The following is a 26,490-nucleotide window of genomic DNA, read 5'->3' on the forward strand; positions in this document are numbered from 1 at the left end:
CGGCTGCCCCACCCTTCAAACCGAAACGCTTTACTATTTCACGGCAGAAATAGGCAGGGTGAAGGTACCTACCCGCGCGGACCCACAAGATGTCCTACCACGAATAATTACGCAAATTATAATTTTGCGGGTATAATTTTGCAGTTTATAACGCGTATCGCTTTAGATACATTTACTTTTATTTCAGTGTAATTGAGATTATAATTCTGTATTTCAAAGTCGATCTGTAACTTATAAATCAACGGATTTCCTTAAGCAATTGTACCGCTGTCTATCCAGCAAGAAAACCAAACAAGGGTTTCTGAATTTAGGAAAAATATTACGTATAAAATGATTTAACCCTGAATATACATAGTATCATGATCTGGGCAGTTTATGCAAAAAAAGGTCAGGATATCATTGTAATATTTTTGAAGTGAAAACTTCTTTAGAATCGTTGTGATTTCAAACAGGATGCAACGGAAAAAACGACAGGTAAGAGACACAAATACAAAAATGTGTAGGATGAAGCCAGCAAAGAATGAGACAGAAATATACATACTATTTAATACAGCGCCATCTGTGAGATTTTTTAATACTAACGTGTGTATGAAAGCTCTTGTAGTGAATTTTAATTTAGGATTATACGTGAAATTAAAATATCAATTCACAGAGGGCGCTACCTTACAATTATTTACTAATGACAAAATTTTACATATACTTAAGACGTTTAGGATAATTGTATTTTAATTTTGAAAGGTTTCACTTCTACCACGTGTGAATTGCACACTTTTTTTTTAATGAGTAAAACTAAATATTATTTGTTATTATTAATTTTTATTCAATCATGAATTTTGCTAGGCCATAAAAATAATGAACCAACAAAGAAGCGTTCAGAAAAATCTGCAAGCAAAATCGGTGGTAAAAGACTCCTTTATAAAAGAACACACACTGATACGTGCTGTAACATAATATGCATAAACAAACCGCATTATGTCTTTTGTATTGATAGTAAACTTTGAATATTATAGAAAGACATGCAAGAAATTGTAAGTTCAAGTTGTTAACATCGTACGGTTATATTTTACGATACAAAAATTCTTTGGGCACTGAGCAGAAATGTAAGTATAACTCCAGCAGAGAACATAAAAATGACAAATCTTTTTCTGGCAAATAACTAAAACTAGTGGCCGAGATTCGACTATTATTAATTGAAATTATAAGTTTAAACATTATTATGGTTCTATTGTCAAACACTATTATATTTCGATAATATAATCACAGTATGCGCTAAAACTGCACTGTAGATCAATATATATTTAAGACAAACAATATTAATCTATTTTTAATTCGACCACAGACTTTAAACAATAACAAAAGTTTCCCAATTGACAGTAAACAAAGAGTATATTTTTATCAATGTGTTGTGTCAAATACATGTGTAATGTAGTGGTAAAGGTAGTGTGTGTAATGTTTTCTTTATTGATTTAAAGTATATTTTATGCATTATTTAAAAAAAATATTAGCATTGTGCACTCCTACTCTATATTCTCTATAAGTGTGAGAAATTTCATACTCCTCCGTCCGCGCAATTTTCGTAAAAAGGGGTACAAAGTTTTTGCTTCACGTATTAATATATAGATTCTGTTTCAAATGAGCGTTTATGGGCTGTCCACACCAGGTGAACTATAAGCTGGTTGGCCTACAAGATATAATAATAAAAAATAAAGGCTGCACAGATAAGAAGTTAAATATGTACTAATTATGATGGATGAACTTACTTGAGCAGTTGGCGGTGAAGGCGCGTTTCTTCCGTCGAATGTGTTAGTGGTGCGAGTCTGCGGCGGAATCACATTATGGATCGGTTTAGGAGTTGCCGTCACTGGAAAACAATAATTGTTTTTGAATTTTTTTAATCGCTATTCACCACTATAATTCTTCTTCGTAACGTGGCCGAATAAGTAAGTCGTCCGGTTTATTATAGTCTTTATGCAATTATTAATAGTTTATTAACATGAACTATAATTCTCAACTCATTGATTTAAGTCTTAAGACATAAATTTAACCTAAAAATACCTACATGTTATTATCCGCAACACGCTTCGTCAGATTATAGAAACAGAGTTATCAGCAACACGCTTCGTCAAAAAGTACAAAACTTACTTTCAGCTACAAGCATCGTCATAATGCAATTGTGTAGTTGTTCGATTCCACTATTTTTTCTATCATAGCTCCAAACGATTTCTAAACCATCATGAGTAGCCATGCCATGACCTCTATTTTTATATGTTACTACTATATACCTATAACTGATGAGAGGCAGTCAAACGTTACAGGTTAGAGGTTGTATAGCTGCTGATTCAGTGTCATTGAGATTTCGACCTTATTTTCCAAAAAATAACGCCTCACACTATGATATCTCTGGTAACTGCTTAACATCGGATGCTTATCTCGTCGGTTCAAGTATGACAATAAAATTACTGATGATACGGTGTCTTGTGAGCCCGCACGGATAGGTGTCTGCCTATTTCTGCCGTGAAGCAGTAACGCGTTTCGGTTTGAAAGGTAGTCGTTGTACTGTAACTGAGTCCTAGAATTTATGTATCAAGGTGGGTGGCCGCATTTACGTAGCTTATGTCTATGGGCTCCGGTAACCACTTAGCAACAGGTGGGCGGTGAGCTCATCCACTCATCTAAGCAATAAAAAAAGCTATAAGAAATGTATGCCACAGATATGGGTATTTATGATTGTAAGGCTTCAACAGAATAATTAAGGTGTGGTTCGAACGTGAGGCCGCCGCCAATCATCTTCAAGTGCATCTCAAATCCATTAAGCTTGAACGTACTTCAATTTAAAAATAATTACACTATTATTAGACGCAATTCGTTTGTTCGGTCCGAATATATTTGGATATACCTACTTATCTTTTGGTTTATCTAAATTTTTACAGCGCATATTACAGCTCTGCACTGGTGAGCCCTATAGGTACTCCGAAGCAGTCGTCGTATCTGTTTGACATATCCTTCTTCAAACGAGGCTTGTGGAGAGTACTTAACGATAGGCAGCGGTTTCGCTCTGCCCCTGGCATTGCTGAAGTCCATGGGCGATGGTAACCACTCAGCATCAGGTGGGCCGTATGCTCATCTGCTTACACGGGCAATAAAAAAAAAACTCACCCTTCAAACGGCTGTTATACTCTATAACTGAGACTTCTCATATCTCAAGTCGATTAACTGGCCATTCAAAGCCAGATCGACTGTGAGTTTGTTCATTCTATGCAATAAATAAATAGAAAGTTTTTTTTTTGCTAGGTGGGTGGACGAGCTCACAGCCCACCTGGTGTTAAGTGGTTACTGGAGCCCATAGACATCTACAACGTAAATGCGCCACCCACCTTGAGACATAAGTTCTAAGGTCTCAGTATAGAACAGTTACAACAGTTGCCCCGCCCTTCAAACCGAAACACATTACTGCTTCAGGGCAGAAAAAAAAAGTCTATTCATGAGTATTATATGACAAGTAATGTGCCATACCTGGACTTCTTGGGCATTGCAAGTCCTCAGTAATGGGCATTCCGGTGGTCGTGCACCAACAGAAATGAACGGTACTGTTATATTCCGTACACGCAGCTTCTTCTCCACAGGACATCGGCTTGCAAGCTCCTTGAAAGTATTTAACTGGAAAACGACGAATTGGACTTTATTGTTATAGTTCTACGGTGCTTTCTTCAGTTTTCGTGAGTTGGAGGCATAATTAAAACTTACGGTTTAATCTCGCGTTTCGCATTTAATTATATTGTATCTGACGTTCTGAATTTTTTACAGTTTTCATGGTCACGGTGAAAACATTACTGTAATTGCATTGTAGTAAGTTACGAACCCTTACTGTAATGCCTTAGACAACAGATTTTTTTATTTATAACCTTAAAGTAGCGAAATTTACGATGCCTTGTCTTTGGCTCTGGTAACCGGTTAACAGATGTAAGCCTGTTTTCTTAATCAAGGTAGTAATATTTCATACTAAAATAAAACATACACGTGAAAAGAAAAAACAGGGAAACGGGAGCAGAAACCGTAGAGAATTTATGACGATGCGTAACCGTTACCATGCTGGTGGTAAACGATAATGATTTAATAATTCTAGCCTTGAAACGTTCACTTCGAAGTTCAGAATGAAATAAAAATGCATTACTTGGTCGTGGCTCCGAATTTTCTTCCAGATTCGATTCATCTCTGGCAAACCTCGTCAGATTTTCTTCATGGCCCCGATGCCTCTGTAGGAAATGATGAGCATTATAATTAATCACCTAAGAAGTTAAGCGAACGAGCTTGTAGCCAGTGTGAACTTATACATAAATGTACACTCTAATTGCCTTTTACTACCGGAGCCTAGTTCATACACAAAAAGGGTAAAAAAAGTGTTATAGCAATGTATCATCTAAAAGAGCAAATTGATGAATATTTGAAAGCATTTAAATCGTAAAGGTACTAGGTATATTACTACTCATGTCAATCGTATCTTGTAAAATATTACATTTCATAAATTCATTTTGATGGCATTAAACTTCAAAAAATCTCTTTCTGTGGACTGTTACAAACCGAAGTTATAATGTTTGAGCCATGTTTAAAAATAGTTGAAGTACCCTATGTATTAAAAGTATTTACTTGTAATACAAGCATTAAATTAAAGATATTGAGAATAAAACAAATATATAGTTACTATCTGTATACAATAAATCCAATACACTTATGGTTATATGAAATGAAGTCTTTTCTGTGGACACGATAAAACGACACCAAATTTTATTTATTCGACATCATCAAGTTTATATTTTTAACTGTTGGCAACACTAAATAGTGGTCATTCCGGCGCGGCGTTTGATATTTTGTTGTTTCAATTCCAGTGCGAGTGAAAATATATTTTTCATTCCAAAACACACATAAACGTAAAAGATCAAGTGCTCTATCCTGTTCCAATTATAGACATGTAAATATTCTACATAAAAATGTATATTTATTGTTTTTATATGAGCATTTAGTACAAGTAAATGAAAAATATGTTGATTGACTTCTAACTTCAAAGTTAACTTCTTTGCGCAAGAGTTTTTTTATAATACGCCTTTTCTGTGGACATCTTTCCGGTGGTCACGGCGTACAATGTAAAGACAATATCCACAGAAAAGACGTAAGAAACATGCCTTAGTTGGTCTAAGTAGAGAAGAACTAAAAAAATAGTCGAACTGAGGACCTACTTCTTTTTTAAAATTGGTTAGAAAGAAGCATGATTTTGGCAACATTTTTTATTCTAAAAGTAAGAGCCTCAAACTTTTAAGTACATTTTATATACGTAATAAAAAAAAATATATAAATCTATTTAATGTAAATAGAGGAAACGAAAACATTTTTTTTATTTCTATTGATTTCGTTCAGGGGGTTCAGTGCTTGGTCGTTCTTGGTCCAACTCTTGCTTCGTTTTCGTGCATTTTTTTAATAAATATGCCACGAACAATCTTATCTAAAATTCAACTCTAAGAAGAAAAAAAAAATAACCGTCATCACGTAGACTATACATTAGACACTGTAAAGCCATCATACTAAGACTATACTATATACCTAGTCAGGTCATAAGTATTGTCACACAGTAAAAACTTTTCTTTTAGAATGCTGGCCACAAAAAAGTTTATTGAATTCGAATTTCGAATTGTTCATGAAAATAAAAATGTATACTTTTAGAATTTTTACTCATTTTTAAATATGGAGTGGACGCTTAAAGAAGACCGTGTTGCAGTTATTGCGTTGCATCGTTGTGGTTACGCGCCAATTCTAATTTTTAACATACTGAAAATTTTGAATATAACCAAAAGACTCGTTTATCGTACCATCAAACGATACAATGAAGACTTTAGTGTAGATGAAAGGTCAAGAAGTGGTCGCCCTCGATCTGTTAGGACTCCAGCAGTGATAAAAGCTGTGAAGGCGCGAATTCAAAGAAATCCCAAACGTAAGCAGAAACTGTTGGCCCTTCAGATGGGGTTAAGCAGAACCACGGTGAAAAGGGTGTTAAATGAAGACTTAGGGCTTCGGGCATATCGAAGAAAACAGGACATCGTTTGAATGCTCGTCTAATGGACCTGAGACTGAAGAGATGCCGCGCTTTGTTGAAGCGGTACGCGGGAAAAAAATATCGGGAAATTCTTTTTTCGGATGAAAAAATTTTTACCGTAGAAGAGAGCTAAAACAAACAAAATGATATGGTGTACGCACACAGTAGTGAAGAAGCGAGCAACCATATTCCGCGTGTCCAACGAGGTCATTTTCCATCCTCGCTCATGGTATGGTTGGGAGTTTCTTATTGGGGCTTAACAGAGGTACATTTTTGTGAGAAAGGTGTAAAAACGAATGCAGTTGTGTATCAAAATACAGTCCTGACGAACCTTGTGGAACCTGTTTCTCATACCATGTTCAATAACAGGCACTGGGTATTCCAATAAGATTCAGCGCCAGCTCATAGAGCGAAGAGCACACAAGACTGGCTGGCGGCGCGTGAAATCGACTTCATCCGGCACGAAGACTGGCCCTACTCCAGTCCAGATTTGAATCCGTTAGATTACAAGATTTTTTTTTTTTTTTTTTCCACAGGAGAAAGTCGCCGGCTCCCCACCCGCGCCTGCAGGTGGGGTATGTGGGAGTTGAACCGCTCACAACCGGCACCCTACCTCGGACTGGGCCGGAGCCCAGTCGGGGCTATTGAAACGGCGGGGCAGGGTTGACGCAGAGCACATTACATCCATCCCACCGTCCCACGGACGCCGGACCGGCGGCCGCCAGCGACACGACCACCGGTTCCCTCGTTCAGCGGGCCGAGAGCCCGCTTTGATGGCGCCGCGTTACACCTTCCCCCAGAGCGGTCGGGGGAACGCGGTCTACCATCACCCGGCTTCCTACTGCGGGTGAGCGTGCAAAGCACGCCACCCCACGTCTGGGTCTCTCCCCGCACAAAACGGGTGGGACCCCTAGCTCTTAGGGGGCCAGGTCACGGATTAGATTACAAGATATGGCAACACTTGGAGGAAAAGGCGTGCTCAAAGCCTCATCCCAATTTGCAGTCACTCAAGATATCCTTGATTAAGGCAGCCGCCGATATTGACATGGACCTCGTTCGTGCTGCGATAGACGACTGGCCGCGCAGATTGAAGGCCTGTATTCAAAATCACGGAGGTCATTTTGGATAAACTTTAGTGTCATAAGAATCTATGTTTTGTTAAGTTCATTTTGGTATATGAATGGTTACATAATGAATAAACTTGTTTCAATTATTTTACATTAAACATGTGACAGAATTTATGACCTGACTAGGTATATACATATATGTAATGAGCATTACATATTAAAACTCATTAGCTATCTAAAGAATTATACAAATACCATGGCTGTAAAAGTATTATCATTCGATATTTTTTTTTTGTTTCATAAGTCCACAGAAGGGATTTTCCTTTCTGTAGACATTATTATTTTATTTTTTATTTTGATTGATGTGATTATTTTGACATTGTCTTTGCGTTTTTTTTATTACTTAGATAGGTGGACGAGCTCACAGCCCACCTGGTGTTAAGTGGTTACTGGAGCCCATAGACATCTCCAACGTAGACGCGCCACCCACCTTGAGATACAAGTTCTAAAGTCTCAGTATAGTTACAACGGCTGCCCCACCCTTCAAGCCGAAACGCATTACTGCTTCACGGCAGAAACAGGCAGGGCGGTGGTACCTATCCGCGCGGACTCACAAGTGGTCCTACCACCAGTAATTACGCAAATTTTAATTTTGCGGGTTTGATTTTTATTACACGATGTTATTCCTTGACTGTGAAAGTCAATCGTAAACATTTAATTTTGTTAAGTACGTATTTCAAGAAAAATTTACACCCGCCTAGGTTTTTTTTTCTCTACCAAAGCTGATAGCCTTGAGAGGCTATTTCAGCGTAAGCTTAACTAGTAGATGAGCTCACGGGACTCAAACCGGAGTGTTGCTAACACTGACCCTAGCAAGAGCAGTGCTTCGCAGAATCTACCACCGTATCGGAAACGCGACCCACTGAGAAGATCCGAGAAAGGCGAGAAATTCAGTGGGCTGTGTCTATGGGTTAATTCGCTCGTCTAGCCCTTCGTGCTTGTGGTGCCTAAAAGCACCGTTAATAGATCGAGAGGATCCGTAATGATGTGCATTGGGCGACGTCGACTGTTTACCATTCGGTCTACAGGATCGGGTATGCCCGCCCAGGATTCGAACACCGTTGCATCGCTAGATACGAATGCACCGGACGCCTTATCCTTTAGGCTACGACGACTTCGAAAGTTTTAATATGTTTCCTATATTTCTCCACGATTTATTATTCTAAATTCAAATATGCTGCAAAAAGCGACTGCACGCATGGCTTGAGTGAAGTCATTAAATCTCAATTTAGGTATTTTCGAATACGTTTGAAGTATAAATAATGTTAGGTAAATTTGATGGTGTTAAGATTTGGTCAATGTCATTTTTTTATTTAACTCTTTTTTGTGTGACATGGACGACAGCAATTCCAGGTGCATTATCAAGACGGTGCCTACCGCTCAGTATAGTCCATAAGTTTCGTTTGAAGAAGGATATATCATAGCGGTCGGGAAATACCACGGAGGGGAGGTCATTCCAGAGTCGGAGAGTCGGATGGTACGTGGCAAGAAAGATCTTTAGAAACGCACAGTCCATGAAAGCAGCTATTCCAGAACCGTAGGTAATTAAAGTTTAAAATTTGAAGCTAACATCCGATTAGGCAGGCATGTTAGGTACGTTTCCGGAATATTGCGTGACATAAAATCTTACCGACACCACCGTAATACTCGTCTACCTAGTAAGCGTAATGTTTCACTGCAATGATTTATTTATGGAGCATAAACTTGTAATGAAACTTAAACCTTTCAGTATTTATTTTCTTTGATTGCAGCCCCGCCCGCTCCGTGGGATTTATTATCGCTGCGTTTCAACATTTTAATACAAACTATAAATAACTTAATTGCTATCAATCAGAACGAATTTTCATATGAATTAAGTGTCGCAATTTTATTGATATCCCATTAACATATTGTTCATGTTTAAACGAAAATCATGTTAGAGTAATGTTATTTTCAGTCTTATTATAATGATGTGATGGTAAATCAAAATAGGACATCATTAGTTTTCTAATATTTTAGATCGAAATTCAACAACGGAAATCGGAATAATTTTTGCACAAGTCGATTATGTACCGTGTATTCGTGTGAAGTATTTTTCGTAGTATGTATTTCTAGAGATTTTCACTGAATTATTTGATGACATCTTATCCTAACAATGTTCCAATAGAGATCTGTATCAGACATTAGGATCAGTTCTAAAGTGAAAATGTTTAATTTACAATAAAAATACTGTCTGAATTGAAAGCGTCTTCTTGAAGTCTGTTAAAAGATGAAATCGTGGATATCCGGGAATTAATTTTGACAGATACGGTCTGTTGTGAGACCGCACGCATTCCGAATTGAAGGGAAAACATCTGTGCCTGTGATTCCGAAATAAAAAACTCATATTGCACTTTACTCAAATAAACTTATTATTTGTATTTAAAAATTTGTCTGTGTTTATTTAGTTCAAAGAAGATTTTTTATTGGAAGTTCGATAATTTCTCAGAAAAAGGCTAGGCCACAGTTATGTAATTAACATAGAACAGATAAATAAACCTTTCTGTTCCTGTGGATAGAAAACATTTCAATCAAATTTTATACATTGGCTTGTCATTCGAGTTATAATGTACGAGTAATTTAGTTCGACTAGAACATCTAATAATACTGAAACTTTAACATCATTTTGCGCGGTAAGCTTTGAATTTGCTTTGGTGAGCATTCTCTGTATGAAGCAGGAGTATTTTTTCCTGTAGATATCCTAACACCTTAAGTATTAACTTCACGGAAGATCTCCATTTTCTATCTATCTTTCCTTCAAAGTTTCGATTGATTCGAAGATTCGATTCGAACTATTAAACTAGTTTTGATTTATGCGAATAATAATACTATACATGTCAAAGGAGTTATTTAAGCACAGTTTAAAAAACTCTTAAGCCTAACTTTTTTAGATTATTCCTTTGTCACGGAATAGATAAATTTTTCCTTTACCTATTTAAAGGACCTATTAGGAGTCCATTAACATGCGTTACTACGCAATCACTAAGAAAATTTGTAGTTTGCCTTAAGGCTCAATCACAGTATCTTAAGTCTCAATTACAGTATAATCGCACGTTATATATAATTTAATATCTATGTCGTTGGCCGTCTAAGATATTGTTATGCCGGTATGAGCAATGTCATCTGTTGTCAAATTGGAAAAAATGTTGAAACGAGTAGTAGGTACTATCGGAAATGTTCTGGAAAATTGTAGACAAAGTCATAGCGACTATAAAGGCGCTGCATAGACGACATTAAGGCAGGCCCTAAACACGTTATTTCAGATCCTTTCGATCCACTGACAGTGCTTTTAGGTATTTCAAGTACCGGTTAACGTTTTCGTCGAACCTGTTGCTTGCGACGAAGGGTTCGGCGAGTAAACTAACCCATAGATACAGCCCACTGAGTTTCCCGCCGGACCTTATCAGGGGGTCGCGTGTCCGATCCTGTGGTAGATTCTGCGAAGCACTGCTCTTGCTAGGGTTAGTGTTAGCAACATTCTCAGGTTAGAGCATCGTGAGCTCACCTACTCGCTCGGTTCGCTGGCTGGTTCTAAAAGCTCCTAGCTTAGATAAAAAAAAAACGAAGGCAGCTCTATTAGAAGTGAAACAACGAAGGGATCACCTGTAGCGAAGCGAAAGAAGTTAGTTGCGAATTGTGAAGTCCACCTTATATGCCGTGTTATTGAGTTTTAATTAGTATTTCAGTGAATAGTTTTATTTATCGTGAACCCAAGCGCGTAACAGTTTCCACTAACAATTAGTCACGAATTTTTACTCGAATACTAAAAAAAATCGAATTTTATATTTTTATAAGTATTTGAAGTAATAACATTTAACAGCACGTTTTTCAATATATCTTTTATATTTTAAAAGTAAGACATACAACATTGACAAAGGTAATTAATTGTAAAATATGTAGATGCACGATTTGTTGACGTGTGTATCTGCTTACACGCTAATTACCTTCACGTTTACACAGGTAATTTCTAGGTTTGATTTAAATAATTAATTATTTATGTTCAGATCCTTCCCGGCAACTTGCACTGAAAAACACTTAGTTAAAACTATAGACAACACACATAAATGCTTAAAACTACCCAATTTTAATTTTTTTGGACTTATGTCAATTACAAAAAAAGTTTTGTTTTAATATATCATCATTCTTCTGCCCCTCTCCCAGTCACCTAGGGTCGGCGCAACATATTTTCTCCTTCCATACTCTTCTATCATATACCATTGCTTCGCTCACTCCCCTCTTACACATAATATCGTCTTTAATGCAATCCATGCATTTTTCCTTAGGTCTACCTATTTTACTACCTACCTATTTATTTACCTTTGTTTTAATACATATATTTTTAAAATATAAAATAATAATAAAAAGGAGACAAAAATTAAGTATTATTTGAAATTTACAAGAACAAAAGCTTCATTAACAAATCAAACACAAACAAACATGTGTATATTGTTTACATGTCAAACAATGGATTACCTTAATTTAAAATACATTTTCAATTTAATTAACTTTGCATGCTTTTGCATAACATTCTAACTAATTAATTAGCATCGAGAAGCCGACCCTTGTGTCATTGCAATCAAGGCACGATCTTGTTTATCTAGAATAATAAAATTGATAGTTAAAATACCGTACAAACAAAAGAATTTACGACTTTAAGTAATGAGCATTAAAACCACTCAAACTATTTTAAATAAAACAATAAAATAAAAAGTATGTGAATTCGAGGGCGCTTCGTTATCTGAAAAACGTTTCGAGATGTTTCTTTCGAGTTATTTTGGACACGTTATGAAGGACTGCCTGCTCTTCAGTAGGTACAGAGTTACGATAAATCGTTACCTAAGTGAAGTATCGATATTTTAAATTTTATGTTTATTTATCAACGTCAGATCGGATTTGCTGTAACCACATATTGTTTTCCGTGATACGTTGGGCGTTTTTATGGACATAAAGTAAACAAACAAAAACTAAAAGTTTTATCTGGCCTCTTTTTCGGAAGACCAAGTTTGATATAATGAATGAATAGCAGTGCTCGGTTGATTTTGTTAATTTTCGTTAAATAGGGTTGGCGATAACCGAGTTTTCGACTAGCGTTGCGTTGGGTAGATTTTTTTTTTTTTTTTTCCACAGGAGAAAATCGCCGGATCCCCACCCGCGCGGCAGGTGGGGTATGTGGGAGTTGAACCTCACTAAAAACTCCTGCCGCTCACAACCGGCGCCCTACCTCGGACCGGGCCGGAGCCCAGTCGGGGCTATTGAAACGGCGGGACAGGGTTGACGCAGAGCACATTACATCCATCCCACCGTCCCACGGACGCCGGACCGGTGGCCGCCAGCGACACGACCACCGGTTCCCTCGTTCAGCGGGCCCGCTTTGATGGCGCCGCGTTACACCTTCCCCCAGAGCGGTCGGGGGAACGCGGTCTACCATCACCCGGCTTAGCATTGGGTAGCTAGTACATTTTAAATTAATCAGTCTCATTGATGTCTAAAAATTAAAACAACGCCTTTACTTATGTAATATTTGGTAATAGTGAAATATCTGTTTTCTTTTTGTTTTCATATGAATAAGATACATACGGTAAGTACACTTAAACGGTAAGGTGTAATGCAGTCTCACAATGACGCTTTGAACTAAAGAAGTTTTTATTCTACTATTATATAAATTTAATGAGAAATATGATCGCTACCTACAGATGTTTGTGAGGTTTGTTTACAAAGGTGATTTTAAAGTTTTGTTTATTGTTCGAGTGGAACATACGTGTCAAAAAACGTAAATTATGTTCCTATAAAGGCACACGTAACTCAAATCGGTAAGTAATAAATCTCTACCATTAAGATATAATAACAGTTGGACTGTTCATTTTTCTTATATCTAAATTTCTTTTGCTATAGATGAAATTTTATATTGTTGTTGTTAGTACTGGCATAGGGCCATTACGGAGCATATATACATATCGACGCTTGAAAGGCAAACATGACTAAGCGACAATGAGTGAACTTTACAGTAGAGCAATTTAAAGTTGTAATATCTGGAAAAAAAATTATTATAACGAATCTAACTGTAGGATTGAAATTATTTTAATAGACCTAGATATAGTTTTTTTTTGCCCATCGAATATACTTAAAGGTTATTGCCTATCATTTGTGTATATAGCAGTTATTGTCGCTTATATATATTGTCCATAATTTGATAAACAGGTAAAATTATCTGAATTTTATATAAAAGGTTTCTCGTCACAAGTAAAATTATCTAAGCCAGCATTGAAAGATTTGGAGTAACATGTAAAACAATATGAGCTATCGTTGAAAGATTTTCAGTAACATGTAAAGTTAGACAAATTCGCACAGCTTACAGTTTCGTTTTGGGTATATTGGACTAAAGTGATCCCATAGTTCACAACAAATCGAGTAAATGTATCTAAATACTATTCCACTTTTTAAAGCATGTAGAAAGTGTAAAGAATTGAACTAAAATGTAATAAATTACTTTGATAAATCATGCAAAAGAGCGAAACCAAAAGAGCGAGACATTTATGAATAAACATTTATTGTAAGAAACAATAGGGATATCTTTTTTTGTAACAAAATCACGCTATTACTATTATATTTTATACAATATTAAATAAATAAACCATATCACATTGTAGTGTATTCCAATATAATACCAAAATCTAGTTATTGCCTCATCAGTCTTAAAAACAATAGAGAATTATTAAAACTCATAAGAGCTCTAGTTTTCAGAGTAAATCAACAACAAAAACAAATAATAAATTGTATTCTGGTATTGAACATAACCAAACTTAACACTCTTCTTTTTCTCCACCTTATCCCACTATGTGGGGTCGGCACAGCTAATTTTTCTCTTCCATTCTCTTCTATCAGCCGTCATCTCAACACTCACTCCTCTCTCTCTCATATCGTCATTCACACACTCCATCCATGTCTTCTTCGGTCGACCTCTTCCCCCTCTACCTTGCACTACCATTTCCATACATCTCCTAGTCACATGCATCTTCTCTCTACGCATCACATGTCCATACCACGCTAACCGTCTGCTCCTTAATTTGTTGTTTACCGGGGCCACTTTCAAACTTCCTCTGATATACTCATTCTTTATCTTATCCATTCTTGTCACTCCACACATCCATCTCAACATTCGCATCTCGGCCGCAAGCACTCCTCTTTCATGCTTAACTTTCGTCGCCCAACACTCAGATCCATACAGCACGACAGGTCTAATGATCGTTTTGTAAATTTTACCCTTGAGCTGAAGGGGCATTCTACGATCGCATGCTGTTGCAGAGACCTGTCGTCATTTCATCCAACCAGCGTTTATTCGATTTGTGACGTCCCGGTCTATGTTGCCGTCGTTCTGGAGTATAGAGCCGAGGTACTTGAAGTCGGAGCAGACTGGCAGGGATACACCATCTAAGGCGATTGGCGTGAAGTCTGAAGAACCACCAAAATCACAAAACATGTGCTTGGTTTTTGTTCGACTGATCTTCAAACCCACGTTTTCCAACCTTTCTTTCCATTTTGCCAATCTCCTCTGTATCTCAGGCCCTTCCTCTCCAACGAGAACAATGTCGTCGGCGAACAGCATACACCAAGGCGCCTCTTCCTGTATGTCCGATGTTAGGGCATCCATTATTAGGATGAACAGGTAAGGGCTTAAAGCTGATCCCTGGTGTAAGCCTACCGCCACACTGAACTCGTCGCTATCGCCAGCTGCGGAGCGTACGTACGTACTAGCTCTACCGTACATAGCTCGAACAAGCCGTTGGTATTTCCCTGGCACTCCTTTCACTTTCATGCTCCACCACAAAACCTCACGGGGAACCCTATCATACGCTTTTTCTAAATCAACAAACACCATGTGCACATTTTTACTTGCACGGCGATATTTTTCGCACAATTGGCGCAGGCAAAAAATGGCGTCCGTTGTACTGCGTCCCTTTTTGTATTTTTTTGTAATTTAATTGTAATTTAATCACTCTCCAAAGGCATACGATAGATATGGGACATGAGATCTTGTTATTTTTTGTTAATCAATCACAATGTTCAATATCGTGCAATGTCGTGCACGTGGAATGCTCAGAAACTCTTGTTTAAGACAATTAGGAATGACTTTGTCAGTGCGAATTTTGAGCAAATCATCATATTTGGCTTTTGATATGGGTAACTGAGACCTATAACAAGATGTCAGTGATAACTTGATTTTAGGCTGAACTTCGACATCAAAAGATGATGCAGAAGCATTCATAGATGTTTTGTATTTAACGCTTTGCTTGTATTTTTGGAAAGTCATAACACGGATCTTGCCTTGGAAGTACCTACTTATCACTAATACTATCCCATTTATAAAAATCTTCATAGCTCAGTCTTTCCACCTGAAAAGGCGATGAATCTTGCCTAGGTGCGATATATTTGCACTCCTATTACAGGAGTGCAAATATATCGCACTCCTGTAATGATGAATGCAACATTGCTAATACCGTATGGTTCCGGTTTTGGCCTGGACAACAGTCGCAATAGAGAAGTAATCGCGTAACGTTTCTTCTAGCATCAATGGACTGAATATATTTATGTAAAATAGTTGCAATCTCATTGGCGCCACGCTTGCCACTTTCATCCCAGTAGTAACAAAAAACATTACGAGTTCCGTTTCATAAACACAAAAATTATATACGGCTAGTTTCCTACTACGAGCATAATACAAAAGCATAGATTGTGCAAAAGGCGTGTTGAGTACTTTTTCCGAAATTAGCATATGAGATGACGTATCATCTCGGTGTATATTTTTGTGGGCTCTAAAACGGGTATAGCTTTCTTCTTTTTCTGTTTCATGTTATTGCTTTTCACTATAGTTTTTCAGGATTTTTCATTTTTTTGGTAGTGAAGACGCTTTAGACACTTGACTTTTTAGGTAAATGAAATCCGATGTTGAAATTATTTTGGAATATTTTACGAAAAATTCTCTCGCTTACAATATCCATGCCCTGATCTATGTTGTGCTTTTTGTATAGTTTGTTTAAGTTAGAGATATTTCTAATTTCTTCAGAAACGTAAACTTTGCTCGAATCTTGACGATAGTAATGCGAAGGTACCGCTGGTATTTTTTATTTTTAGTGCTCAGATCACGAGCTCACAGCCTAGCTGGTGTTAAGTAGTTACTGAAGTCCATAGACATCTACAACGTAAATGCCACCACCCACCTTGAGATATGAGTTCTAAGTTTTCAGTATAGTTACAACGGCTGCCCCGCCCTTCAAACCGAAACCCATTACTGCTTCACGGCAGAAATAGGCAGGGTGATGGTACCTACCCGTGCTGACTCACAAGATGTATCAGCGTAACTTTAACTAGTAGATAAACTCACGGGACTCAAACCTGACGATGTTGCTAACACTGGCCCTCGCAAGAGCAGTGCTTCCAGAATCTACCACCGGATCGGAAACGCGACCCACTGAGAAGATCCGGCGAGAAACTCAGTGGGCTGTGTCTGTGGGTTAATTTCGGTTCGACGGGTTCGACGAGAACGATGACCGGGGAAGTCAATCGTGAACATTTGTTAAGTACGTATTTCATTCCAAAAATTGGTACCCGCCTGCGGTATTCAAACACCGTTGCATCCCTACATACGAATGCACCGGACGCCTTATCCTTTAGGCCACGACGACTTTGTAAACTTTTGATATCTCTTTTTACGGAATCTATAGTCTTTTCTTTGGTCTTATTTGGTGCTTCACATCTTCCTCATGGGAACAAAATGCAAAATAATGTGACAAACGACTTTACTAAGCGACGCCCAGCTTACGAATGTCACCTTTTACCAGCCCGCCAAAACGTGGTACGCGACTAGTTGCGCATACCCACGCGACGTATTTAAACTCGCGCAGTTCCTTAGCGACGAAAAATTATATTTTGTTTACGGGTAAACATAACTAAGCGCCAAAAGTAACCATTGAAATTAATCAAGTAAAATTATCTAGGCGACGTAGTTATTAGAAATGCTGTCATGTACAAATATTTACGGATGGAAAGGGATATTATGATAAACAAGTAAAACTATCTAAGATTCAATATTATTCCATTTTGTTTCAAGTTAAATTGTATAACTGTACCAATTACGACTACTTTGTATAGGTACAATCTACTAAGTGGTTTCAAAGAAAAATTTCATAACAAGTAAAAATAAATAAATACAAACAAATGAAAATTTCAAAACATGCATAACTGACTAAGTAAATAATACCTTATTATTAAAATGTCCTAACTGCAGGATGTCTCTAAAATAACTTTTTTTTTGTCGTTTGGTAGGAAAAAACTCTGCATTTTTATGAAAATCACACCATATCTAAGCGACATAAAACACGTCACAGAGTGATGAAACCTATACTAAATGACGCAGAAAAATCAGACGATTCCAATGGTGTATCTAACTCATTTTACCTACTTTTGTCGCTTAGTCAGGATTGCCTTTCAAGCGTCGATATTTACATACGTGGCATTTGAGTCGTTTTTGTTGAGAAGTATTTTATATTGTAGATTAGTATATGACGGCGTTAACGATATTTATGTTATATAGCACGTGCAATAGGAGTGACTCACACAAGCCAGGTGCGCCGGCCGTGTCGTTCCACTCGTAAACAACAGCTGCAACAGAAGTGACTCATAAGCCAGCTGCGCCGGCTAGTATAAAAAGGCGGAACGTGCCTTGAAATGAACATTCGTTCGACTGCGTTTGCCCGGTGCACTTACTATATCGTTGTTACGTTGTGTGATTCAGTGACTGTTGTACGTACTGGTTAAAGTTGGACAAGTGTTAAAGTGAATTGTCAAGTTAACATATTGTTGATTAAATCAGAAACCAAAGGTGACTTCGTTTTACTCGGTGTTCAACAAGATAATATCTACCCTCAAGCTTACATCAGAAGTGAGATCAGGACTCTACTCTCACTGGCGTGACGTGTTTGAACATGTTCGAAGTACAGCAAAAAAAACATGATGCAGATCAGAATACTAGTAGTGGTACGCCACAAGAGCGTGAATGCAGCATACGTAAGTCGTGTAATAACGTCTCTGTTACCTCGATGGAAGATCTGAGCCACGAAGAAATCGTCACATCTTACGTTCTGGCTCATGTTGCCCAGTTTGACTGTCGACTTCATCACATGGCATTTACTAACGGAAATACAACACGTAACAAGCTATTGCAAGAAATTAAGGCAAGTGCAAATCTCAAGTGAAACTTCGATCGCAATAATGGATCTGTCATGACGAGTGGGTAGTTCCGACACGAATCGTTTTTAAGCCAATGACTACTGCTAGAGTTACATGGCACTAGTACAGTAAACCAGGACATGAGACTGTGAATTGTCGCTGAAATTTTAGAATCTACTCGATTCAATACCAATAACACTACACGTTCGATGACTTCGGGCTCCAGCAAGCAAGCAAACAAGAAAGCAAGCAAGTTTCCGTGGGGAAGAAAAATTGACAAATCTGAAGTCGTCGTGACCTGTAAGATAAGACGTCCGGTGCGTTCGTGTCTGGCGATGCGGCGGTGTTCGGGTTCCGCTGGCGGATGCAGGTTTTTCCGGTGAAGTGCGTGCTTGTGCGTGCTTGACATGTGTTCGCGGTTGGCTTCCTCAGTGTGGGAGTAACATCGTGTAAGAGAGGTGGAACCCGTAAAATTGTAGTTTGCGTGGTGGCTGGTAAGATTTGTTGTGGTAAGAAGTTTGCATGGTGGTAAAATGTCTTGTGAGTCTGCACAGGTAGCCGGAGGTGAGACTTCTGCGGTCGCGGCCCACCCAGTCCGCGAGAACCGGGCAGATCGCCTCGACGGTACGGAGGCCGGCCGACGGGTCCGCCAAACGACGAGACCACGCCTCCAGCACGGACTGCCGATATTGGAGCCCCCGCGCTCCGGCTGCACTTGCGCTAGGGCGCGCCGCCTCGTAGGAGACTGTGAGGTATCATTGAATAACTCTGACTGCGATCGCGCGCTGCCGGCGTCGCAGCGCGGCGACGTTCTCGTAGGTAAGGACGTGGCACCAGACGGGTGCTCCGTATAGTGCCATCGACCGCACGGGTACCATCACCCTGCCTATTTCTGCCGTGAAGCAGTGGTGTATTTCGGTTTGAAGGGTGGGGCAGCGGTTGTAACTATACTGAGACCTTAGAACTTCTATCTCAAGGTGTGTGGTGCGTTTACGCTGTGAATGTCTATGGTAACCACTTAACACAAGGTGGGCTGTGAGCTCGTCCACACATTAATACGAAGAGCATAATCAAACGAAATTAGATACGAAGTTTAAAGGGCCGTTTAAAGTAGTTGAAGTATTGGATGGTGTCGATTTAATTTTGACTCTCACACATTCGCTTAAGGCTCGAGCTGCTACTTGCCTCGCAAAAATACAGCCTGGTACGATATCCTGGCCTACTATTAAAGAGATGCTGACAAAATTATCTAATGATGCAAGACCACTTCGACCTGGTTATTAAATTTGAAATGGAAAGCAAAAAGGGACCAGCTGAAGCCGGTATCCGGCTATGGCAACTTATAAAGAAGATTCCCGACGCTAATGTGCCAGAACAAATAGCCACCGGATTTGTTATATCAATACTGTCGCAGTGTGATGAACGAATCCGTCGGGAATTGAACTCTGTCGTTATTACCACAAAAAATCGTCTATTTCACACATTACGTGGCTTTACCCTCAAAAGAAAAAACGAAGATCCTGATAAAGAACCAAAACGCTCTCGAAGTTTTTTTCCGTGGAAGCCGCCATTTCTGCGGAAAACCTGGGCATCGTGCCGAAGGGTGTTGCGACAGATACTGCTCTCAAACTTTTTTCGATATTCCAGCAAAACCTGAACAACCTCCTCATCCGTGGGCGCCCGGCTCTCGCCTGCAAGTCAGCTGTTACGTGTGCGGTGATGCGAGTCATGTAGCTTCTGGGTGTTCCATGCGCTACAAGAAGAAAAACGACACTGCTCCAGGTGCTGTGGCAGGTGCAACCAGAGACATCAACGTGTGTTCCAGAGCTTCAGTGTGTTACAGATAAGTGGTTTTGGCTTCCCCTTTATGTTCCATTCAGGGTCAGAATGTAGTCTTATAAAACAAAGTCATAGTAATTTATTCAATGGTAAGCGGTTTCATGAACAAGTCACTCTTTGATCTGAAAGTAACTTAGACCAATCATGATGGCAAGAGCACTTAGGGGATATTCAACTCGCCCTTAATAGTGCACGTTGTCGAGTAACAGGGTTTACTCCAATAGAATAGACGTTTGCCGTTCAGGGTAGTTCACTTGAAATATCTTAAAGTTTCAACAGAGTGATAATCCCTCTAGATTAGATCTTGATTTAGCACGGTCGAAGACCGGCGAAAACATAAAAAAAAAGGGGCACAAACAGAAGCTTGGTTTAGTCGAGGCAAAGCTAAAGTCAACCTCTTTTCCGCTGGGGATTTTGTTTTCGTAAGTTGACCGAAAATGTAAAGGTCCCTTCAACATTACTGCAGTTTTGGAAAACGATAGGTATAAATTGAGACATGTAAATAGTTCTAATAGAGTGTACAAATTTCCCCATGAAAACTTACGTGAAATACCTCGAGGCCCGTCAGGCCTACTAGAAATTTCTGAAAATTATAGTGACGATGACGTGACGGCGTACACAGATGGGTTAATTAATCTTGTTCATGAAACTGATCTTAATGATGACGACTCTATCACTGACAATAGAAGCGACATTTTTGTCCGCAAATAGCGATACAGCAAACATAGTCTGTGGGTAGTGATACAATGTCTGTAAAGCTCAGGCACCTCAGGTGCAGGTGTTGGAAATGTAGAAAACGATGGTCGGTCTCGCACTATTTCTGAAGAAATTCCGTACAAATGTTCTGGTTTAAGAAATGTTTTAACAAACGCTACCGTACACGCAGATTAAAAAAAAAAAAATGAGAATTGTATGTGGCTAGAGAGATGTTAATCCGGACTAGCAAAAAAAAAAAGAGAAAAAAAAAAAAAAAAAAAGAAAGTGTGAAGTCATTGAAGGGTCTGTCCGGTCCAATGGCTTGGCTATAGGGATTTTCATCCAGATTAGCCACAACAATTAGCTGCAGGGATTGCGATTCGGTCTAGCATTATCCGGTCCAGTTCGAAAAACTGAAGGGATAACAATTCCGGTCTAAGTTAAAAGGGACATACTTACATACCTGAAGAGTTTTAAATTAACTGGCCCAGGTATGTAAGCAGTCTGAAGGTTATTTATAGCCAGTATAGGATTTTCTGAAGAATTATGCGAACCGAACCGTACTAGATTGTTAATATCATAGACCACGTTTTAAGTTGCATCCGTTAATGTCAGGATGAACGAACACGTTTGTTGTTCACAGACATACCATAAGAATGCGCGCACGTCAGTATGGCCGTGACGGCGTTAACGATATTTATGTTATATAGCACGTGCAATAGGAGTGACTCACACAAGCCAGGTGCGCCGGCCGTGTCGTTCCACTCGTAAACAACAGCTGCAACAGAAGTGACTCATAAGCCAGCTGCGCCGGCTAGTATAAAAAGGCGGAACGTGCCTTGAAATGAACATTCGTTCGACTGCGTTTGCCCGGTGCACTTACTATATCGTTGTTACGTTGTGTGATTCAGTGACTGTTGTACGTACTGGTTAAAGTTGGACAAGTGTTAAAGTGAATTGTCAAGTTAACATATTGTTGATTAAATCAGAAACCAAAGGTGACTTCGTTTTACTCGGTGTTCAACAAGATAATATCTACCCTCAAGCTTACATATATTTGTAATTTTTGTAAAGCATATTAGTTACAGACAGTAACAATGAAGCGTAATCGAGTTTCACTATAATAGTTAAATAAAGATTAGTTTTTTTGTAAGTTTCGTATAAATAACGAAAATACTCTAAGGTTATTTTTCAACAAAGTTCGAATATCAAATACAGAAACACAATTTACACACAAAAAAAAACTTTTTTTTAATTATATTTGATTGGCGCTCTTATTATTCTATCCTATTAAACTGGACATCACTTTCCGCACGGGTACTACCACCCTGTCTATTTCGGCCGTGAAACGGTAATGCGTTTCGGTTTGAAAGGTGGGGCAGTCGTTGTAACTATACTGAGACCTTAGAACTTATATCTCAAAGTGGGTGGGCACATTTACGTTGTAAATGTCTATGGGCTCCAGTAACCACTTAACACCAGGTGGGCTGTGAGCTCGTCCACCCACTGAAGCAATAAAAAAAAAGTGATTATCAGAGACCAAATTTAAGACTACCCTACACCATGGACCATGTGGCTTCCCATAGTGCAGCTTAGCACTCTACGGCCATTTCCATTGTCGAGTTCGTCAGGTTAAGCAATATTCAAATTCGTCTTTTGTTTCAATGTCGTATAGACTACATTCTAATATTATTTTTCTTTTGTTTCGTAATGCTCAGGTACTAACTAGCCGGGTCATTATCGGACGTCGCGCTACGAAACTAATCATATGTCCACGTAACGTCGCACTCATAGATTATACACTTAATATATGTCGCACTATTCATACAATTTCAGCTTAAACAATGAGGGAGACGATTGTGAAACACGTCGGTGATTTGTTACACTGTACCGTCTGTTTTACATGCAAATTTTTGAATATTTGTTCCCTACGTTCCGTAACTATATTTTAACGTGTTTTTTTTTTAATATTAGGACCTTGAATAAGTTCTCGCCGTAATTCCGTATCGGAAAAAAGATGTGTCTTTTGAGGCTATTCAAGAATCGCTCTATTTTTTAGCTTCTTCATACGAATGAAAAATATTTAAAAAAAATTTTTTTATTCCTTAGATGGGTTGACGAGGTCACAGCCCACCTGGTGTTAAGTGGTTACTGGAGCCCATAGACATCCACAATGTAAATGCACCACCCACCTTGAGATATAAGTTTACAACGGCTGCCCCACCCTTCAAACCGAAACGCATTACTGCTACACGGCAGAAATAGGCAGGGTGGTGGTACCCACCCGCGCGGACTCACAAGAGGTCCTACCACCAGTAATTACGCAAATTATTATTTCGCGAGTTTAATTTTATTATACTATTATTATATTAAATAATATATACTATTCTTATATACTATACTATATATATACTATTATTATATATTTTTTTATACTATTATACATTGAGCTATATCAAACTAATGTTTTTACTTGTGGATAGTAGTAATGTGTGACTGCACACGTAATGACCGTCATCTCTTCGGCTTGTGCTGCAAAATAGTTACTCAGACAGATTTGGACGATGGGACAGTCGTCCGTGTCTCTAATATATTTTTTTTATTGTATAGTCTTGTGAAAGAGCTCAAAGTCCACCTGATGCACCACTACAGAGCTCATAGATATCATCATTTGTACGGCATGACGAATGTCATACCATTCAAACCGAAACGTATTACCCAGCGGCAGAATAGGGAGGGCGTATTTATTTCTAGTTTTCTAGAGCAATTAACTAAGAATACCACTAGTAAAATATACCTACGTGACTGTATTTATGGATATATAGTGCGTAGTGGCTTAAAATGCATTTTAAAACTTAAAATAAATCTTTTTATTGACAATTTTAGTGTTGTGCTGTTTATTGCTCAACCGACAATAAAATTCCAAACGAATTGTGCCACAATATAAAAACTTTAAAACTTTTCAAAACGAAACTCACATAATGAATAATCAATTCATTCATACGACCGATCGACTCCGACATCCAAACCATACATAAGTAACACTAGAGATATTCTTCAAATCATAACCGAATAGTTATATTGTGAATATTTCATAACAATCGTAATATAATACAGATTTACGATCATACTTTCACGTAAAGGGCGTGTAACAGAATCTGTATATATATTCTTATTTCTTAGATCGCAACGAACATTTCTCAATCAATAGACGTTTATTTCGTCTAGTCTAAATTATTTGGTTATAAAATATGTTACGATGGAAGAATGGATTTTAAAGAGATATTGCAAAGATAATCTCGTTATCGATTTGTAATACAGGATATTACAGGGCTTTGTGATTAACTGAGATATCTATTTACTCCTGAGGCGAGGCGCAGAGGGGGAGCGATATAATGAGTCCACGTACATGATATTGGCGACACAAGATGTGGTCTCTGAATAGCGGATATGACGTTGGAAGAATTACCCTGTACTTACCATCTGGTACTGGCATATATAAGCTCAGCGCAAATTCAAGGAGATCATGAACCGAACGATATCTCTTAGACGTCGCCAACTAGACCTACACAATGTACCTAACGTCAGCGAAAAAAAAAATTGTTACGGTTTGTGATGAAAGTAATGGAGTGTCAGAGTGAGATCGAGTGTCACCTAAAGTCGACCTTCTGAAGTCGTCGTGGCCTAAAGGATAAGACGTTTGCATTCGTATCTAGCGATGCAACGGTGTTCGAATCCCGCAGGCGGGGTACCAATTTTTCTAATGAAATACGTACATAACAAATGTTCACGATTGACGATTACGGTAAAGGAATAACATCGTGTAATAAAAATCAAACCCGCAGTTCTAATTTGCGTAATTACTGGTGGTAGGACCTCTTGTGAGTCCGCACAGGTAGGAACCACCACCCTGCCTATTTCTGCCGTAAAGCAGTAATGCGTTTGGGTTTGAAAGGTAGGGCAGCCGTTGTATTATACTGAGACCGAGCTCGTCAAAATAGTACATTCGTGGTCCATCTTACTCGACAAATGCACCCACGTCGTATATTGATTGATCACCAAATAAATAACAATCAAACAGCACGGCTAGAGAAAACAATATGTCAAATTACTATTTTCAACACCTACGGGATCCAACAAACAAAGATACAAATGAAGGGTATTGTTAAAACTTTTGACGAACAATAATTGACCGGTGATTTTTATTGTGACATAGTTTTGAATAGAAATCGTACCAGTTATTCTAGAACTCTTGTCTTTGCCATAAAAGCACATTATATGAAATGGATATTAAACTCACAAAGAAAAAAGATTAATCGCGTGTACTTTCAATTTTATTATTGTTATTTTTTATTAGTTTAACACGATTGGATAAAATCTACACACATTTAAAATTTAACTAAAATAGAAAAAATGAATATAATAATATTATCGAATTCACCCTTTTGGGTGTGAATGCAACTTGTATGGCTTGCATGGTCGATTGTGAAGTCGTCAGAGACTGACTTTTATTTATTAAATATTACAATAACAATAGAGATGTACAAACTATGAACATAAAAAAACTGCAAATAAAAACTAACAAAAAACATTCAACAATTAAAAAAAAAAAGAGGAAAATTAACGTTCAATAAAAATCAAATGAGGTCAAATGAGGAAATTGTTTTGACGTGAACTTTTAATATGACAGACGGCATTAAGATATTAAAAAAAAAAAATTACGTTAGTTTTTCTATTTCCATAGTAGTTTGATGACACCACAGATTGTTACTGAACAGCAAGCAATCCTATGAGTCTTATGCAGCTGCTGTGTTAGCAATGATTTGAAGAATAAGTTAAGTCAAGGACACGTATTTTTTAAGGGATTTTTGACCTGGTAACTAAGACCTTTAGTTCAATTCTTATTTTAATTTTAATTTGAATGAAATCATTTTATATGAAAAATGTCATAATATCATTTTTCATATAAAAAATGAAAAAATGAAATGACGTTGTTTAACATGAAACATGACTTGAAATGAAATGAAATAAAAACGAAATTAAATGAGATAAGATGATATGGGATGAAATATAATCTCAGTAAAATGGTGGTCATTTACTGAGACTTTTTCAGTGGACTTTTTAGAGGACAGAGAAGTTACGTTCAGCGGCTTTGTTTCATTTTCTCACATTTGTGCACTTTCACAGATACTAAACAGTTAATAAACCACCCTTATTACACATTTAAACGCGAAGAAACACTAAATAGACAAAATAAAACAAATCACACAACTTTACTCCTCGCGTTCTCGCCAAAAAGTCCCAAAGGACACGTATCAATAAACAAGAGAATGTGATCCGGCCGTATATAAAATGAATGTAAGTTGCTTTTTCCGGTTCCTGTCTTGAATGGAATGATTCAAAATCGTGAGTTGATAATAGTAGTAGGAAGGAAATTGTGATTCTCAAAAATAAATGGGTTACTGTTTTTGGTAACAAAAGAAGAAGTCGGTGGCTTCGTTGATG

The 26,490-nt window shown here is 38.1% G+C and overlaps 1 protein-coding gene across 3 annotated transcripts in view; it reads right to left on the reverse strand.

Moving 5' to 3' along the window:
• The window catches only part of LOC114240890 (tyrosine-protein kinase transmembrane receptor Ror), a 76,593-nt gene that overhangs the window by 4,511 nt on the left and 45,592 nt on the right, over nucleotides 1-26,490 (reverse strand). For all 3 annotated transcript variants that reach the window (XM_089740223.1, XM_089740221.1, XM_089740222.1), the window contains exons 2-4: nucleotides 4,172-4,253; nucleotides 3,514-3,657; nucleotides 1,761-1,861 (exon numbers count right to left, since the gene is read on the reverse strand). In XM_089740223.1, the coding sequence (XP_089596349.1) occupies nucleotides 1,761-1,861; nucleotides 3,514-3,657; nucleotides 4,172-4,253 (327 nt within the window). The remainder of the gene's footprint in view (nucleotides 1-1,760; nucleotides 1,862-3,513; nucleotides 3,658-4,171; nucleotides 4,254-26,490) is intronic.

This window comes from Bombyx mandarina, chromosome 04 (assembly GCF_030267445.1).
Source record: "Bombyx mandarina strain Sakado chromosome 04, ASM3026744v2".
Lineage (NCBI taxonomy): Eukaryota > Metazoa > Arthropoda > Insecta > Lepidoptera > Bombycidae > Bombyx > Bombyx mandarina.